The following is an 18,262-nucleotide window of genomic DNA, read 5'->3' as shown; positions in this document are numbered from 1 at the left end:
ATTTTTTCTTCCTTAATGCACTACAGACTTATCTCTACCATGTAATGATCAGTCATCCCATCTGTTGCTTGTCTCTCAATCCCATTCACTCATGTATATTTACATTTGGTCCTTTTTTTTTTTTAACCAAATATTCCTAATCACAGATCATTTTTCAGCACACATCTTGACAAGTTGTTCTCCATCTCATTTACACCACACACACATGGTACAGAAAATATCTTACTTCTTCTTGTATGAAATTATGTGACTGGACAAAGTATTTTGAGAAATGCCCATTCAGTCTGGCCTCATTGATAGCCCTGCTTAATACTACTGTATTCTTTAGTTTTATTTGTACCAACTGTATTTCCAGGGTGTTGTTATTTTCTGAGCTGCTTGTAGCATCAGTGGTGTTTAAGAATGGTTTGGTGGACAGTTTTTACCAGTCCTCATCCATGTCTTCTCACAGTTGTGTAGTTGTAGAAAAGTGAGAGGGAAGATCTATACGAGAGTCTGGTTTCTTGGATGAGCTCGATGTGGGTCGTATTACTAGAGTTGGTCAAGTACTTGTGTGTGTGTGTGTGTGTGTGTGTTGCAGATGCCATTGCATTTCGTTACTGAATGTATAGTTTGTCACTTGTGTTCTTGTGAAGGGAGAGAGCATTTTGTGATATTGATTTTTGGTGTTTATGCTGTGACAGAGAAATTTTTGTTTTGCACATGAATTATTTCCTTTTTGTTGGCTTTTTTCCAAGGTATTCACCAACATACTCATATGAAATTCTTTGGGAATTTCATACTTTCCAAAAAATTAAAGCATGAACAGGCACTAGAGAAGAGGGTCAAAGGTGATTGAAAAACACATCTGTTATTTAATTTATTTAAATTTCAATCTATACCACATGGTTGTAGCAGCAAATCAATTAAATAAATAGTTATTTACCTGTATGCTAATGGGTCCCCAGAACAGCTGCCAATAAGTCTGCACTTTTTTTCATTAAACATTGTTAATCATGGTTTACAGTACAGTAAGTACAGACTTGCTTTACACAATAATTAGTTTGTACAAAGTAACCCTTGACCGTAATTTCTATTTTTTTTTTTTTTTTTTTACCTAGGACAAATTACTATATGCCACTAATATGCTATGACCTAACTCAAACATAATGCAAGGATATTACTAACAAAAGAGAAGCTTCAATATTTGGTTCCAATTATGCCCTTACCAGCAAAATACATAAGTAGCTTGAAATAAGGTTCAGCATATCAGAGGTTGGACATGCTAACAACCAGAGCGAAGGATTAATATATATATATATATATCTTGATCTAAATTCTTTGGACGTTTTGTTAACATGTCACAAGTATTTCCAAATTAACAATCATTATGTCATAGAAGTGAATGAAAAATGCTTGCGGGTCAAGATGACTAGGACAGAGTAAAGTTCATTGCGGACTCCAGAAGCGCCAACAGCAACTAAACTAAATACATTTTATTTTTGTAATTTTCCTGTATTTAAGGAGTAAGTTGTGGGGAAAAACAAAATGCCACTTTGAATTAAATATGGTGAATGATGTACACCCATTCTGCTTTCCTAGTGAAATAGCAAGCTAAACCACACTGGGGATCATTGATGTACAGTATCACTGTAACGGAATTTCATGATGTGTCTTATATAATACACAATGAGCCTAGAATTTCCCATTAACGATTTACAAATAAAGGAAAATGCTTTAAGCCATAAAGGTAAAGGAAACTGTTACACAATAAAAATGCTAAAATCAGGCATAGCCACAATTTTCATGGTTCATTCTAGCCCCATCAGAATATATGAACAACTGAACAAAATTAGCTATTTTTTTCTTTCCTCTATAATTTTACCATAAAAGTTATTAAATCTCTTAGGAACATTAGAAAAAAAAAAAAAAGCATTAATTACTTCAAGCACAATATTTAGTATTTCAAAAGTATTCTTACATAACCGGTTATAATAAATGAAACTTGCCGTTGCCCATCATCAGAGGGAACAAACCCACAGACTCTGCCAAACATTTCTGGCCGCAATAAGACACCCGTTTTAACTTTAGAAAGCAGACAAGAGGGAAGTCTGGGGACGAAATAGCTTTGTACTCACATATTCCAGGGTGCTCATGTGTAATTATCATCTTTCCACAGTGGGCTGTTATGAATCGTTTTTTTTTTGTTTTTTTTTGTCATAACTTGATCTAGTTGTGAACACTCCTATAAAGCCAGCAACATCATGGAAATCCACATTTAGCATAAAGTACCCAATAGAGTTCCAGCATTACTGATTTAAGAAAAAAAAAAATAATAATTGAAATTATGCCATCCCATCTATTGGCAAAGTAGAAAATATGACCAGCCTGGTACAAAAATACTTGCAATCCTAAGCAGTCCAAGCCTAAATGATTATCTATATCTATGATGCCTGTTCCCTCTGGGAACTCCCTCAAGGGGGTGGCCACGGCAAAAGTCTCCGTAACTGGTGAACTTTAGTGCCGCTTCTTAGCCCTTAGTGCCCCTCCCTTGACAAGCCACTGGCAGAGGGCAACTCCATATTTTGTGCTGTAACTAGCCAAAAACTTGATCTTTCACAACATAAAAGTGCTCACTATCTGAAGGATTTAACTCAAGTCAGACCAAAAAATAACTAATATCAAACAATGTTAAAAGGGAAAAATCATTGTGTCCTGCCCTAAAACATTTCTGAAGATACTGTAATCAACTACCCTGATCATTTCTTTCTCCAGCAGATATATGCTTTGACCAAGTTCATTGTGTATTTACAAGGAAACCAGTTCAGCATATTGCAAACACTGTATATGTAGGAGGCAAAGCTGGAGCATACCCATACCAAGTAAGTCAACTATAACCACTTGACATTAAGCATGAAACTCTTCATTCAAGAATAAAGTTTGAGGTTTGAAAACTGACATGTCAGATGGTTTACTCACGAGCACAAGTGTAGCACAACAAATGAAGTCTGCCCTCTGTTGTAAAAAGGAAAAAAAAAAAAATTCACCCTATCATTTTAAATCCTATGTCAAAGGAACAGTTAGGTTGCATTAAAAAAAATCAATAATAATCAACCCACTAATTTACCTGTTTCATGAAATGCATACCAACAAACTTTTTATAACAGTATAACTAACTGACTTTAACCATGCCATTAGGAATTCATGCCGGTTTCCTTGTAGGTTTTCCAAGCAATGAAAAATTCAAACCATATCCATGGAACATTTAAATAGTAGTAAAAACCATTTATAATCAACCATTTTTACCTGTTTCTTGGAATGCATACTAACTTAATTCATAAGTAATTGACTATTACCTTTCCAATGGGAATTCATGCCAGTTTCCTTGAAGGTTTTTCTGGCAGTGAACAACCCATCATGACATTTACACACCTCTGGAGTAAGTACAATAAACTCAATAGTCAATCCCCAACTCCTGTGGTCTGTTCCTTCATACAAACTGTTTAAATCTTTTATCTAAAAACACGCAGAACCCACTAGGCAAAAACCCTCCAGAACTTCCTTTTCTTAACTGGTACACTATACTACCATTATTGGGGAGGGGTGGGGTCAAACTGTACTGGAACTGTGGCAACCACAAGCAGGAGTACATGCAACACAAACCATGAATAATGTCGGAAAGCCTTAGAGTTATCGTTTACAATCAGAAACAGTATATACTATTAACACTTACATCTAAATGATGGTAAAACACATGCAAGAGATAAATCTATGACATGACAATGTACAAGTGCTTTGGACAGCCACTTTGGGATATCTCCCACAGCAATGCAATGGTACGTCATATGCAAGAACCATGGCACTGCCAAGAGCAGCAGATCTTCCACCTTCATCAGAGAACTGAAATGGTATGTTGCCAGCAGAGTGTGACCCATCATCTTCTATGGAATGGGAAACTGGTGCAAGTTGTAATCTTATAAACACATACTACAACTACTACGTGTCATATATATAAGAGGGATGGAAATTAAAGCCATTTGAACAGTCAGCTTGAGGCAAAAAAAATAGATAAGGCTTAAAACTTTTCACATAAAATTATAAGACTCCAACAAATAAACAGTGAAAGGGGATGGATTAATAGCTTCCTTCTAAGCCAAGCAAAGAATAAATTGTTCGCTCACTGGCTTTTTCACATAAATGAGAGAGAAACTTCTTACACAGGACCAACACTAGTTGTTCCAGTAAAAAAAGCTGCAAGATATTTACAATGCTAATGAGATTATAGATCTTAAAAACTTTGTTCAGTACATTGATACATTAAATCCTGCACATCTACTGTCCTTTAGCCCAAGCTTGTAAACTGTAGAGTAAATAAAAACAATCTCCCTATATCACACCACATTTACAGTCAATTCACCTAACTATTACATGCTGGCACAAGCTTGGCAGCACACCCAAGTTTAGAGATTGGGTCCTGACCAATTGTTTCTCTTGAGCCAACTATACTTTGGTCTGATAACTGGGTTTTTCTATAACATAAACATACAGACGGAGGCAAAAGAAAGGATCAGATAGTGAGATGGCCAACAAGAGGACCAGAGTAACATGATATAGTTGCATAACAATAACTCATGCTGCAAGTCAAGTATGATTGCCTACAAATTTTAAAAAATGAAGCATCTTGTACACAAAATTACCAGACTTGTGAGCAAGGAGGTTTAAGCCTTCCCAGTCACCATCCCACAACATCACCTAACAAATGCAGCTCCCTCTTATATACACTAACCTTGCTAATGTAACTGACCTTCATCACCATTTACATGACACAAAGTCTCATCCATGCAGATCAGTTATACATTTTTCTCTGTCATCCACAAGAGAACAAGACTCAAGGGCATGTCCTTCAGTTACACAGGGAACTCCTGGAGGGACCACATGTGAGATAAAACTTTTAAATAAAAAATATTTAATTAACATGAGTTATTGTGGTACTGGCTGTTGAGAAGCAATTCTACATTTCTTTGTCATTTAATGAAAAGAAGGAATATTCAAGAGAACCCCATGCAACTGATAAGAAAATCTCAAAACTCCACATCTTGACATTCTAATTTTTTGTATAACAAATTACACAGTTTAATCAAATGTAATGAAAACTGCTTCTCAAGTAAGGCTGGATCAGGAAAATAGCTGTAAAGATAATGTGAACTACTTATAAAAGCGAGTACAATGAATTACAGAAAGCCGAGACAAAGACTTAATGACCTCAACCAACTGCAACTTATGAAACTACAAATGAAAAAATAAGAAAATTTAAATAATGATGTTAGATCCTTAAGCCAGTTTTCAAAGATCTTTTTAGCTAAAGTGGCCCCTCTAGTCAGCCAATTTATAAGTTTAGTGACCGAGGCTTGAGTGCTGCGTTCTGGCTGACAAACTGACGTGCTTGCTCAGTGAGACGACGTTGGTTCTCTGTCTTCCCACAGGCCACCATTTCCCACCTTACATCTAACTGTAGGGTGAGAAAATCAACAATTAATATCTGCATTACAACAAAGGTTCAGTATCCACTCTCTAAATGTCACATACAAGCAAAGATTATGATGATTACAAAGAGATCCATAAGTTTTGGTTTGAAAAAGTAATATGATCAAAGGTTTTGAGGAATGACAGAAAAATTCAAGAATAACAATAACTTACTTTAAGAAAACAATAAGTTTCAGGGCATGACAAACTGAAAGGGAGTCTTGAGGTAGGAAAAAGTGAGAACATATGGAAATTTCATGATAATGGCAGACGGAAAGAAACAAAATAAATTCTGGGCAAAAACTGACAAAAGGAAAAAGTTTTAAGGTTAAAGTAAGATTAGGATATTCCAGGCCATTAACTGCTGATGAAGAATAAAGTAGAGTTAAAGGGTATGATAGATTGATAAGAAATTAGGGTGGAAGTTATTTGGTATAACCCACTGTCAGTCTGAGTATGGGATATTGAGTACAGTAGATGAAATGTAATGGCATAATACTGAAGCACAAGGGCGAGTTTATAGTTAAGGGATTTGAATATGAGGAATGGTAAAGGAAGTTTAGAAATATAACTGGCAACATATAATTCAAAAAGAATTGTAAAGAAAGGGACTGGTCTATCTATCTATACAATAACTCTAGGATCTCATTCCCCTGGGAACTCTTCTTTTATGGAAGGGAAGGAGGCAGCTGAAAATTCTTCTTGGTCCCTACCATGTTCCATTCCTCTCCCAACTTTCTGGTTCCTAATATATTCACTTTCCCTCTCCAGAAGTTAGTTTTCTTCCCTTTACTTCATATCCTTCTATATCAAGCTATCATATTTTCTTTATCAACCTATCATTAAGTGTCCTCTTAACACGACCAGACCACCTAGGGTATTATTCCTTCGCTGTGATGTCTCATATCTTCAGTAATACTTCCTTCATCCAATCAGCAAACATTAAACAATCACCCCTGACACATTCTCTTACAACAGCCTCAATTCTGGAGCACTGCTTCACTCCATAACCATGTTATAGGAATATACACTCAGGCTGACAGATACAAAACTTACATTTTTTTTTCAAATAAGGCATGATTTCAGAAAAGAAGCTTTTGAACAAACTGAAAAACATACATAACATGAATCTGAGGGGAAGATAAGATAAGAAGCAAAAGATGTTTTCTGGAATGATAAACTGCTAGGATATACGTAAATTATTCATGACATAAAAAGGATACACATGAATCAGGAATGAAAATGCAACTGAAGATCAGCAAGAAATTTCAGGAAATATCAGAATTATCACATACAATCACTTTCTTTAAACATTGTTTTAAGGTGTCACAGTTAATGGAAAACAGGTTAGGCATTTACACATTGGCCCAAGAGTTTACAAAGCAAAATGACCACAGAACTGCAAAATGTTTATGAGAATGATAAATATGCAAAAGATTTTCAGGGATAAGAAAACAAAGAACTGGACTTATCAGTTGAGAGCAATAAAGTTTAAGTATTTTGTGAAAGCCCCAAAACAATAGTTAAGAGAAATACGACACTGTTACTTGGAACAGCCAGCAGCATGCAGGGGTAGCACTGAACTTGTTGCTGGATATTATCACTTGTGTTTGACAATAGATCAAGATCCAGAAGAGGCATTCCATTCCAGGCCACCTGGTTTACAGCCTTAGTAAACATGCATTTATCAATCAATGCTACCAAGAAGATAATCAATTTATATCCCTGATGCCTGTTCCCAACTGGAATTCCCTCACGAGGGTGGTCACGGCAATAGAGGCTCCATAACAAGTGAACTCCAGTACTGCTGTTTAGCCTCTAGTGCCTCACCCTCAACAGGCCACTGGTAAAGAGCAACTTTAGCGCAGTGTTTGCAGAGGCTCCTACCAAATATTCTGACTACTGACTACTTTTACCTAATGCTCCTACCTAAATATTCCTACCTACTACTTCTAGCTACTGCTCCTACCAATACGCCAAAGGGAAGAGCTGGCGCAGTGCTCACGGCAGGAAAATCTAGTTATGAAGAATGAGCAGTGTCAATTGTTTTCAAATGTTATGTTTGACAAGGAGGGATTGTATGTTTGTGGACTGAATGCAAATAGTCCTCATGTGGGTGAGACAAAAAGAAAAAACAGCAACCTGGGTCACAGGAGTGTAACTTGACAATACCCTTCCAATACCTAGGCGGGTAGGACTGGTAATATACCTCCCAGGTCACTGGCTGCCAACCAACTACTACCTTCAATCCTATCATACCCTTAATGAGTCTTAAAACCTAGGTTCACACCAGCTGTTATGCATAAAGTACCAAAGTCAGAAGAAACAACTCACCAAAGCTCCACAAAGGTCAGTTTACCTAAACCACTTCATATCCTCTGGTTCTGTCCATTAATAGCTCCTTTTCTTTCATATACCACATCAAACCTAGGCTCTTTAAGGAACATGTGGAAAGGTAGTGTATGGATGTGAGGCTTGGGCCCCAAGTGACAAATATGGAAAAGGATGAATGTTGGAAATGAAATGCTTGAGGACAATATGTGGTGTAAGGGACTGACAGAATAAGAAATGATAGGGCAAAAGATAGATATGGTAGTAAGAGAAGTATACCTAGGAGAGTTAAATTGGGTAAGCTGAAATGATTTTGACATGGAGAGAATGACTAAGAGGGTGTACATGTCAGAGTTGGAGGGAAGAAGGGAAAGGGGAGAAACTAAGAAAGTAGTGAAAGGGGAGAGTGAAAGAGACTTTGAGTGTTTGGGGCATGAACATGCAGGACGATGTGAGGCATGCAAGAACTAGAGTTATGTGACTTGCTGTCAATGGGCTGAACAAGAGAATATGAGGTGGTCAGGGGTAACCGAGATTTGGTGCATGATACATGACAACAAGTGAGAAGATGTGAGTGAATGAGGCCATGAATCCATCTGTTCCTGGCAATACCCCACTTATGCAGAAAACAGTAAATAAGCACTGAAAAAAATATTTATTCATTTATCTACAGCTGCCCTAGGTCCCCTCTCATAAGAGCTCATGCTGCTCTAAAGCAATAGTACTTTCAGTAGCAGGGAAACAATGGATTCCTTTGGAGTGAAAAGTTCTCTGCTGAGACTGTACTCCCAATGCTACAACCACACCAAATGTGACTTTTCACTCATGGTGTAGCTTCTTTTAGGCAGAATGTGGTAACATGTACTGAAAAGGTTTTGGACATATGGAAAGAATGAGTGAGGAGAGATTGACAAAAAGAGGATATATGGGTCAGAAGTGGAGAGGAAAAGAAGGGGTAGACCAAACTGGAGATGGAAGTATAGAGTGAAAAAGATTTTTTGTGATGGGGGCCTTAACATGCAAAAGGCTGAAAGGTGTGCATGAGAAAGAGTGAGCTGGAACAATTTGGTGTACAGGGGTCAATAAACTGTCAGGGTATGTGAAGAAACCCGGAGGAACCATGGAAAGGTACGTCAGGCCTGGTTGTGGACAGGGGCTGTGGTTTTGGTGCAGTGCACAAGACAGCTAGAGAATGGATATGTGCCAATGTGGCCTTTCTTCATCTATTCCTGGCACTTGCTACTGCAGGAAACAGCAATGAAATATGTGAGTGGACAAGCCATTCTTCGTCTGTTTCCTGGAGCTACCTTGCTGACGCAGGAAATGCCAGGAAGGGATAAAGACAAGCAAGTACAAATATGTACATGTGAATATATGTATATGTGTATGTTGATATGTATATGTGCATGTATGGGTGTTTATGTATATGGGTCATTCTTCGTCTGTTTCCTGGCGCTACCTTGCTGATGCAGGAAACGGCGATCAAGTATAATAAAAAAATATACTGAAACCAGTCTTAATCCCTCAAGAAGAGGTTTCTTAAGCAGTAGATCACTTACAGAATTGAAGTTTTTCATCATTCTGAGTAATCAATATGAATTTCACTGCTAAATATATATCCCATTACTTTATATGCTCTGTTAATAAATAACTTGATCAAGGATGGGTAACCCTGATGTGTTAGTTCTGAGTCTCCACATCAAAAACGATACAGAATTGAGCACCATACTGTTACTTCCCTCCCCTTCTACTTACCTTTACATTAACACCATGGTACTGATAATGAATTTCTTTTTCTTAAGACAGGATTACTACTTCTTTAAAAGGATCATCTACATATGCCTTAATTGCGGGAGTTCTGAAGCACAGGTTAAAATAAGCAATAATTGCCAAAGTTAATAGTGAAAAAAAAAAAAAATGTTAGTGAAGAGAAATCTGCTATGAATCTATATTAGTATCTGGAAAAATATTCACCCAAGTTCAGGCAACAAAATTTACAAAAGGTACTAAGGATCCTTTATTTGAAGTTTTATAGCACTACCATAAATGTCAAATTTACTGCTATCTACTGAACTGAAAGAGAATACACTACAATGCTTTAAGTAAGACTTAATAGTCTGGCAAGCCTACCTGTAAAGCTAACATCACCAGAAAAAAGTCATGCACATACAGTCACTGACAAAAGTCTGTTCCCATCCCTTGTAAAAATACATGATAAAGGATGCATTCATTACAAACCTAAAACTTGGAGCAGCTGATATATTTATTAAGCAGCTTTTTCATAGGAACTTGTAAGCTTCTAAATCATGATCCATCTCTGAGAAGTCCATTGAACCTTTGTCTGACATATCTTCACACTCATGAACTGGATGATGTTAAAATCTCTCACTGTATACTTATTAGCTTTGCCAAATGAAGTTGTACTCAGCAAGGCCTCACTTAGCCTAAAACCTGTTCCCAGTGTATCAAAAGTGTGTCAATGACTTTTAACTTCGCCCTTCAACATTAAAACAAACAAGGGGAACAGACTCATGTCACTGATTATATGAAAATAAAAAAAAACCTCACTTCAGAAAGCAATTAATCATTCAGAAAATCCAGTTGCCTGAGATAACTGTAATTGTATGGAACTGCATGACTAATTGGTCATACCCAAGTACCACCAGATAGGCACAAAGACCCTAAAGAGGGCTGATGTGCGTTTACCTTCGAGAGGCTGGCCTTGGTGGACTGGCCCTCCGAGAAGGTTATCCGCTTTACGCACCCAATTTCACCGTCTCTTGGCTGGTCAGGGGAGAGCTCACATAAGATAGTAAAAGTCACTCAACACTTAATGCACGCTGTGCATGTTGTTATAATTCCAAAATCACACATTTTAAATTTATACATAAACAAGACTTCTCCCGTATTCTTTTATATCAAGTTATGACACAAAATGAATGGTAAATTCACCTGACTTATTTTCATTGTAATCAATCAATAACATGTGGATATAATAAAACTATCCACAAAATAACTTCTACTCAGTTCATAATCTTCAAACTGCAACAGCAATTCCTTTAGAAGTATCTAGTAAATGAAAGTTCCAAAAAAGGTTCACATTAATTTATTCTATATTACTTAAAACTTCAGCACACATAAAGAACCCCAAAGATGAAGTGATGCAAGCAGTAAAGAGTGAGAAAATGTTGGAGCAACTGCAATTAACAGTAACCCTCCTAAACCAAACTTATTTTTCGTATTCCAGTTGTTCTGATAATCCAAACTACTGTTTCTCTAAAAGGCTAAGGACAGATATCTTTCAAATTACACAGTATATACTGTACTTAAAAGTCTTAGCCCTAGGCAGTACTATACTTTAGCGCACTACTCAACTACCTCTACATATGCCATCTACCTTCCTACTATCGCAATACCAAATTAAATGCAATGCCATTTACCTTCTTGGAAGACTTGTCCAAGAGCACCATTGGTGAGGTCAGAGGATGGTTTTCTTCAGGTAGAGTATCTCGGATAATAGAGGGAGGTGAGAACAGCACTGAAGAATCGCCAATCAGACTCTTACTCTAAAAAATAAATGATCATTTTCAATACTATAATTTGCTTGGGAAATTATAAAAAGGAAAACACTAAACAACATAAGCATTTTCAAAACTTAAACAAAGGAACTCCTGTAGGATTTTTTCTATATCATCTCCCTTGATGGGAGTTCCCAAAGGGAAAGTCTCAGAGAGGAAGATAAAAAGACAGAACAGATGCTAGTTAACACATACTGAGCAACTGAACACTGGGCATAGAGGCAAGAATTGATTTAGGGCAAAATCTAAGTGCAAGTCATGATTAATGAAGACCATATATAAATCTAAAAAGTTCTATGATAGCATAGAATGCTCAAGATATGAGACCCCATAAGTGTAAAACTCCCTCCCCATATAGAACAAATAGGTAATCAATTACACATACAAAATGTGCCACCAGGAGTAATAGAGAAATATATGCAAATGTTCATCAATCCTTCATATACACAGAAACAAGCAAAAACGTTCATAATGGCAATGGTTTAAATATTTACATATACTGCTTAAAACATGTACACTCCTAAGGATTTGACACATTCTAAAGTCTCTCCTTTCCCATCCAACCACTTACTGACTTGAATATGCCAATTAGGTCGGCATTCACACAAAGGAAAGGAGCTTTCCCTGCAAAGTAAAACAAAAACGATCTGTGAAACCCAAATGAAATTCTGGGTTTTTCTTAATATCCCTCTTTGATGACATTGAGAGAATAAGACTCAATGACAATCCTGTGCCCCTCTGGCATAACAAAGACTTTTTATGATCCGAAAGTTTCACTATGGTCACAGTAAATTATTTAAAAAACTGGCCAATTTCTAATGTGAAGTGCAAAACACAACAGAAATTTTCTAATATGTAACTTTTCCAGTTCAAATATTCATTGCTTCCCCCAAATCTATGGATACCCTTCAACGTTTAAGCATGGAAGTGGGGTTGAAGCAATTTTTTTGGGGAAAAAAATCTTAGTGACTACCAAATATTATGTTTTTGTACATTAGTTATCTTCTTTCTACGAGAGGCTGTGTGCAAGCACAACTGTTCATTCAGGGCAGCAAACAGCAAACTATAGTTGTTCATAATATAACAAGTTTTCCCTTAATTACATCAGAAAGTCAGATAAGCAGTTACCAAACTCTGATACAGAAGTGGAGGAAGCTGAACTTACTGGAGTCTCTGGCATTATGGTAAGAGGTTCAGGACGGAAGCCAGGGACCTGAATATCTCCTGGGGTTGACCATGAGTGTAGGAGAACTTTCCGAGCCTTCTTACTTGGGGAGTTTTCTTTGCCAATTGCAGAAGTTGCCTTACGCTTTAGAGTACCATAGCCACTGTCACTGATACCAGACTGTTGAAGTTAAAAAAACATCAATAAGCCTGACCTTTGATATTATCAGGTATTTTTTTTTTTTTGAACTACTGGGCAAGGTATCTCAGACAGAATCTTCTTCAATTATCACTAATGAGAACTTTTAACTTTCAGGCTGCATATTAATTTCTGCTCTAAATATGAAATTTTTGTTCATTTTCATGAGCGACTTACCAAAGGAGTTTAGCAACTATGTTCACCTATGCTATATCTCCATCAAACTAGCAAAGACAAAACCAAATAATCCAAAAATCTTTATTATGCACCTGATTCCGAGAACTTTGGTTATTCATGGAAGGTGTTTCAAACTTGATGCGCTCCTCCGTATCCTTACGTATGATCTCTGTTATATCTTCAAGATGTGTCGGGGTCTGTGGCTGAGAAGGTAAAACCAATCAATCATCAGTTAGCACTGGAATAAAGTACACTCCCCACACAAAAAGATAATTAACACCACACTCCATAACAAAGACAAAAAGTAGATGACCAATTTCATAGCTGACCCCAGTCAAATTGACTTCACTTCTAAAACCTTAACTCTAAAAAGGAGTTCCCCAAGGAGCAGTTCTTTCTCCAGCCCTGTTCAGTCTCTTCCAACATGACCTCCCATTACCTACAGCAAACCAAAACATGAAGGTCCTTTCATACGCAGATGACCCAACCACATCACAACACACTGACACCATATTAACAACAAATATGTAGCACCATATCACACAATGCATACAATGGCTCACCCAGAACAGAATGTCTGCATTTCCACAGCTGTCTTCAATCACTCTTTTAACACCAGACAGACAAGTCTATCTATTTATCTATCAATATCCCATCCAGAACTCACTCAAGGGTGTGGCCATGAAAATAGTCTCCATAACAAGTGAAATCCAGTGCTGTTACTTAGCCTTTAATGCCTCACCCTAAACAGGCCACTGACAAAGGGCAAATGTAGCACTGTGTTTGCAAAGGCTCCTACCTAATGCTCCTGCCTAAATGCTCCGACCTACTACTACTACTGTCCACTGCTCCTGACATTTTTGCCAAAAAGCAGGGCAAGCACACAGTGCTCACCATAGGAAAATCTACTCACAAAGAATGAACTGTGTGCGTTGAGTGTTGTCAAGTGTTATGTATGACAAGGAGAGATTGTATGTTTGTAGACAGAATGCCAGTAGTCCACATATGGGTGAAGCAAAAAGAAAAGGCTGCTACCTGGTTCAGAGGAGTGCAACATGACAACCACTGAAGTGCTGGCTCACTATGCAGGCTTCACTAACCCTCCCAATACCCAGGTGGGTATTATTGGTAACATACTTCCCTGTTTGTTGACTGCCTGCCACCCACTACAAGCTTAAATTCTCCAGTCACACTGACTACAGTCTCTCCCACTAGGCAAAACATCAACAATTCCATGCATCCCATACGACACACGAATTTCACTCCCCACACCAACAACATAAACACAAAAGCAGCACACAAAATAAATGCCCTTGGAACACTTACTGGCACCAGATATGGAGAAGACAAAGAACCTCTCAACATCCTATGTAAGAAATTCATCTACTCTACCTTAAACTATGCCTTACCTGCCTGGTCTTCCACCCTCTAGAAGCAAATGTAACAAAGCTACAAATCGCATAAAACAGTGAACTCAGAACTGGCTACCTAGCAACCACAAGTGCTCAACACCTTCATAATGAAACAAAGACCCACTCAATAAGTTCTACTTCAAAAAGCTTGGCATTAGTTCTTTACAACAGCACTAGACCCCTCACTTCCAAAGACACTAATTAATCACCACTAACCACTGCTTCGCACTTATATATCCCCCTCCCCAACAAATATAACACAGACAAAACACATATGCATTAAAATAGTCTGACAAGCATCAAACAACCTCCTAACTCAATCTATAACTCCAAACCACCAGACATACACACATCAGAAATCATGCTCCCCAGACAAATACTGGTTACACTCTCCCTCTCACACTCTGGACTTCATCCATCACTACATCACAAATACCAGTTCAACAAATCCCAAGACTCTTCATACTCATTATGCAATAACCATAAAGAAGACCCTGAGCACTTACACTTTTTGCACACACAAAATTACAACACTTCATGACCTGTGGTACAAACTGGAGGACTTGGCCAACTTCCTGAGTGCTGCAAGAGCCCTATGGGGATTGAAGGGACTCTTGGGGGCAGGAAGTAAGTAGGGAACAAGTAGATATATGAGGGAAATCATTTGTGCCTCAATAGTAACAAGTAATTCTCATAGACAGATATTTCCCTTCAAATCACCTACAGCTTTTATACTTTTACCAACTAACCTCTGAACATATCATCGCTTCCACCATTATGAACAGCCTCAAAAAGAATCAATGGACATTTGACTTCCTATGCACTGTACCCAAAGAGATGGTAGCTAGTGTTACGCAATAAATGATGCACTTAATTTTACAGTGCTTATGAATAAGATGCATAGATGATTGTGTTGTAATAATACACTTCAAATTAGGTGTAAAAAAATCTGTGACTATCCAAGAGCCCTGCTTTTATCAAGTACATGAGAGCATATCAATGGTGCCTTTTCAAGTGATGCAACAAAATTAAATCATCAATGTAATGGTACATTGTGCTGCAAAAGAAAGGGGTACAAACATCAATACTAGAGACATGTGCATCAAATCAAATGCTTGGAGGAAGTCATTATAAATCTATATCAAATAAAAGATTGTGTGAAGATATAACTCATATCAGGCAAGACCAGAAAAAGAAAGGTTATCTTATTCTATTTATCATTTCTTTCTTCTTTGAGGTAATGCTCTAGAGGAAGATCCTTGAGCACACATTCTCCATACTCACCAAATGCTTTAGCGGACCACTTTTCTTTTCAATCTCCCTAAGAGCATTCTTCAGTGGTGTTGGAGTTTTAGGTGCAGACTGAAGAAGAGCCCGACGGGACTTTGGTGTCCGTGGTTGACTACTGGACTCACTGGGTGTGGAGGTTGGATTAGGTGGATTGGATGAAGATGGCAGAGGCTGGACAGGAGTTGACTGAGAAACTGGGATTCCTCCAAGGACAGGTGTAGATGTTAGGTTTCCATCGTCAAAGGACAAGTTGGGACTGTTGAGGAATTGTGAAGGACTAAATGGTATCGTCTTGACTGGAGACATCTTCTGGGGAGTTGTTAGCAGAGACTCATTAGGATCCTGGTGGGAAATCATTCATCAGTATAGAGCAAGGCTGGGAATGAAAATATATGCACATCCCAAAGATTCATTTATAGCAGATAAACATCAGTTGTAATTTCTAAAAGATAATACAAGATAATATTACTTGCATCACAAGTAGTCTTAGCTGTAGCTTTCCAGCCAAAGGTCATAATGACTGAAAATGAGCATACCATGCAACATTAAATATGTACTGGTAACTACCATACCATCAAAACATACCTATCAAGTTCATTATGAGAGAGTAAAGGAAAAAATATACATACTGTAATAGAAATGTGATGTCTCTTTGTTGGGGATGGCTGCTTCCTACGGCCTCTCCTGAGAATGGGCGGCGTGGAAAGTCGTGATGAGTTCATTGATGAGAATGACCCATTGTGAATACTGCTGCTGCTCATGTTGAGGGTAGAGGATGGACATGTGGTGACAGATGTGGTGATGTTAATGGGATGAGATACAGAGGTCACACTAGAGGTGGAACAAGATGTAGAGGAGGATACAGTGGTGTAGGTGGAGGAGGTAGAAGATGAAGGTAAGCAGATGTTAGTGCCCACAGTAACAGGTGATGGAGCAGGCACTGTTACTTCTTGCAGCAGCTCTTGCTTAATCTGGAATAAAACATTGCATGTTTTTTTTTTCATTTCCAAATCAAAAGTACTTTTATTCACCAAAATTTCAGGGAATAAGCATTGTTATACATTAATGACATCAGTTATGACCTGCACTGAAAATACCTAAAAATTTAATTTTATTTGATGTTTCTGGAACAAAATAATGTATTTCTAGCATTCTAAATTTATCAGCCATCCAAGAATGTAAACAGTTCTGTAACAATTCCACAAATATCAAAATAAGCATCTATAATTATACTACTTCTAACTATAATTTTGTACTTACTCAAATCTTTTTAATATATTTCACCAGATAAAAAGCATGAAAATAATTTGTATATGGCCTGTATAATGTAGTTACAACCTGATGAATTTAGAAAGCTATTTGAGAAAACTGTAGACAATTTACCTTGACAGGACTGCATGTTAGAAGCTCAAAGGCTCCCATATCCAGGTCAGTTCTAAATGAATCCATGCCACGGTCTGGCTTGAGTGGGGACAATGACCCCAATTCATCAAAGTACCTGTTAAATAAATGGGGGTTACTCTTAATCAATTGAATCACATTAAGTACTTCCAACATTTTCTGCAACCATGGTTGCTGAATATATGTCAAGGCCACAAAGCATTGATATGCAGTTGCTGGATCTCAATGAAAAAGCATTAACTGGCTTCACAGATGCTACAGAGGCTGTATCTGGAAGATACAGAGGGATAAAACTGTTTTGACTCCCCTTGCAAGCATGAGCTTCCTGTTGTTCAGAGAGCTCTATCTACAGGTGAAATATAATACAATTCAAAGCTCAGACTTTCCAAACTAAATATGAAACACTATGACAAACTTTATGTCATAAAATTGAATAGTTTTCTCAATGTCTGAAATGAGTACTCTAAATCACACCTATATAAATATGCCACATCCGAACATATGTAAAAGTCTACTACAAATAGAAAGATGCAATAAGAGAACTCACTTGAGGGGTGAGATAATGCCCAAGTCGTGATAGACACTGGTTTTGTCAGGTGACAACAAGAAGCCTGTGTTCAGAGGGGGACTCACTGACGATGACGATACACATAGCGCCTGTGGTTGAGCAGAGTAATGATTGTACTGGCTCAAAGGTGGCGTTGGGACCCCTGGTGGTGGTGTTGGAGTGGACGCACTCACCTACAGGATATATAATGCTTCAAATTAACAAATATGCTATTCTGCTTTAAATAGGTCATTATGATACCTTTTAGCCTTTTCCTCCCATACCCATGTTTTTGTTGTAACTGGACGATATGTGGTGTAAGGTGGTTTGATCTAATAAGTAATGAAAGTTTATGAGAGGTATGGTAATAAAAGGAAGATGAGAGAACTGATGAGGGTATGCTGAAATGGTTTGAACATATACAAGGAATGAGTGAGGAAAGGCTGACAAAAAGATACATGGGTCAGAAGTGAATGGAACAAAAGGAATGGGAAGACCAAACTGGAGATGGAAGAATGGAGTGAAAATCTTTTTTGAGTGATTAGGGCCTTGAACATGCACAAAGGTGAAAGGTATGCAAGGGATAGACTGACCTGGAATGATGTGGTAACAAGGGTCAACATGCTGTTAATCTGAACAAGATATGGAAAAGAATGTGGGG

General features: G+C 37.7%; 1 protein-coding gene and 1 long non-coding RNA gene across 2 annotated transcripts in view; one reads left to right on the top strand and one right to left on the bottom strand.

The window, feature by feature from the left end:
* The window catches only part of LOC139748279 (uncharacterized), a 40,647-nt gene extending 37,558 nt beyond the window's left edge, over positions 1-3,089 (top strand). Inside the window, exon 3 of the long non-coding RNA XR_011712622.1 lies at positions 2,755-3,089. This is a non-coding gene — a long non-coding RNA (uncharacterized lncRNA). The remainder of the gene's footprint in view (positions 1-2,754) is intronic.
* LOC139748277 (uncharacterized) overlaps positions 847-18,262 on the bottom strand; it is a 111,162-nt gene continuing 93,746 nt past the window's right edge. Inside the window, 9 exon segments of the mRNA XM_071661249.1 lie at positions 847-5,488; positions 10,540-10,617; positions 11,274-11,399; positions 12,577-12,756; positions 13,044-13,154; positions 15,648-15,995; positions 16,283-16,624; positions 17,037-17,151; positions 17,602-17,795. Of these exon segments, the coding sequence (XP_071517350.1) occupies positions 5,366-5,488; positions 10,540-10,617; positions 11,274-11,399; positions 12,577-12,756; positions 13,044-13,154; positions 15,648-15,995; positions 16,283-16,624; positions 17,037-17,151; positions 17,602-17,795 (1,617 nt within the window). The 3' untranslated portion in view covers positions 847-5,365.

This window comes from Panulirus ornatus, chromosome 73 (genome assembly GCF_036320965.1).
Source record: "Panulirus ornatus isolate Po-2019 chromosome 73, ASM3632096v1, whole genome shotgun sequence".
NCBI classification, from domain to species: Eukaryota; Metazoa; Arthropoda; class Malacostraca; order Decapoda; family Palinuridae; genus Panulirus; species Panulirus ornatus.
The sequence above is the reverse complement of the archived record's forward strand: the minus strand, read 5'-3'. Positions and strand labels throughout refer to the sequence as shown.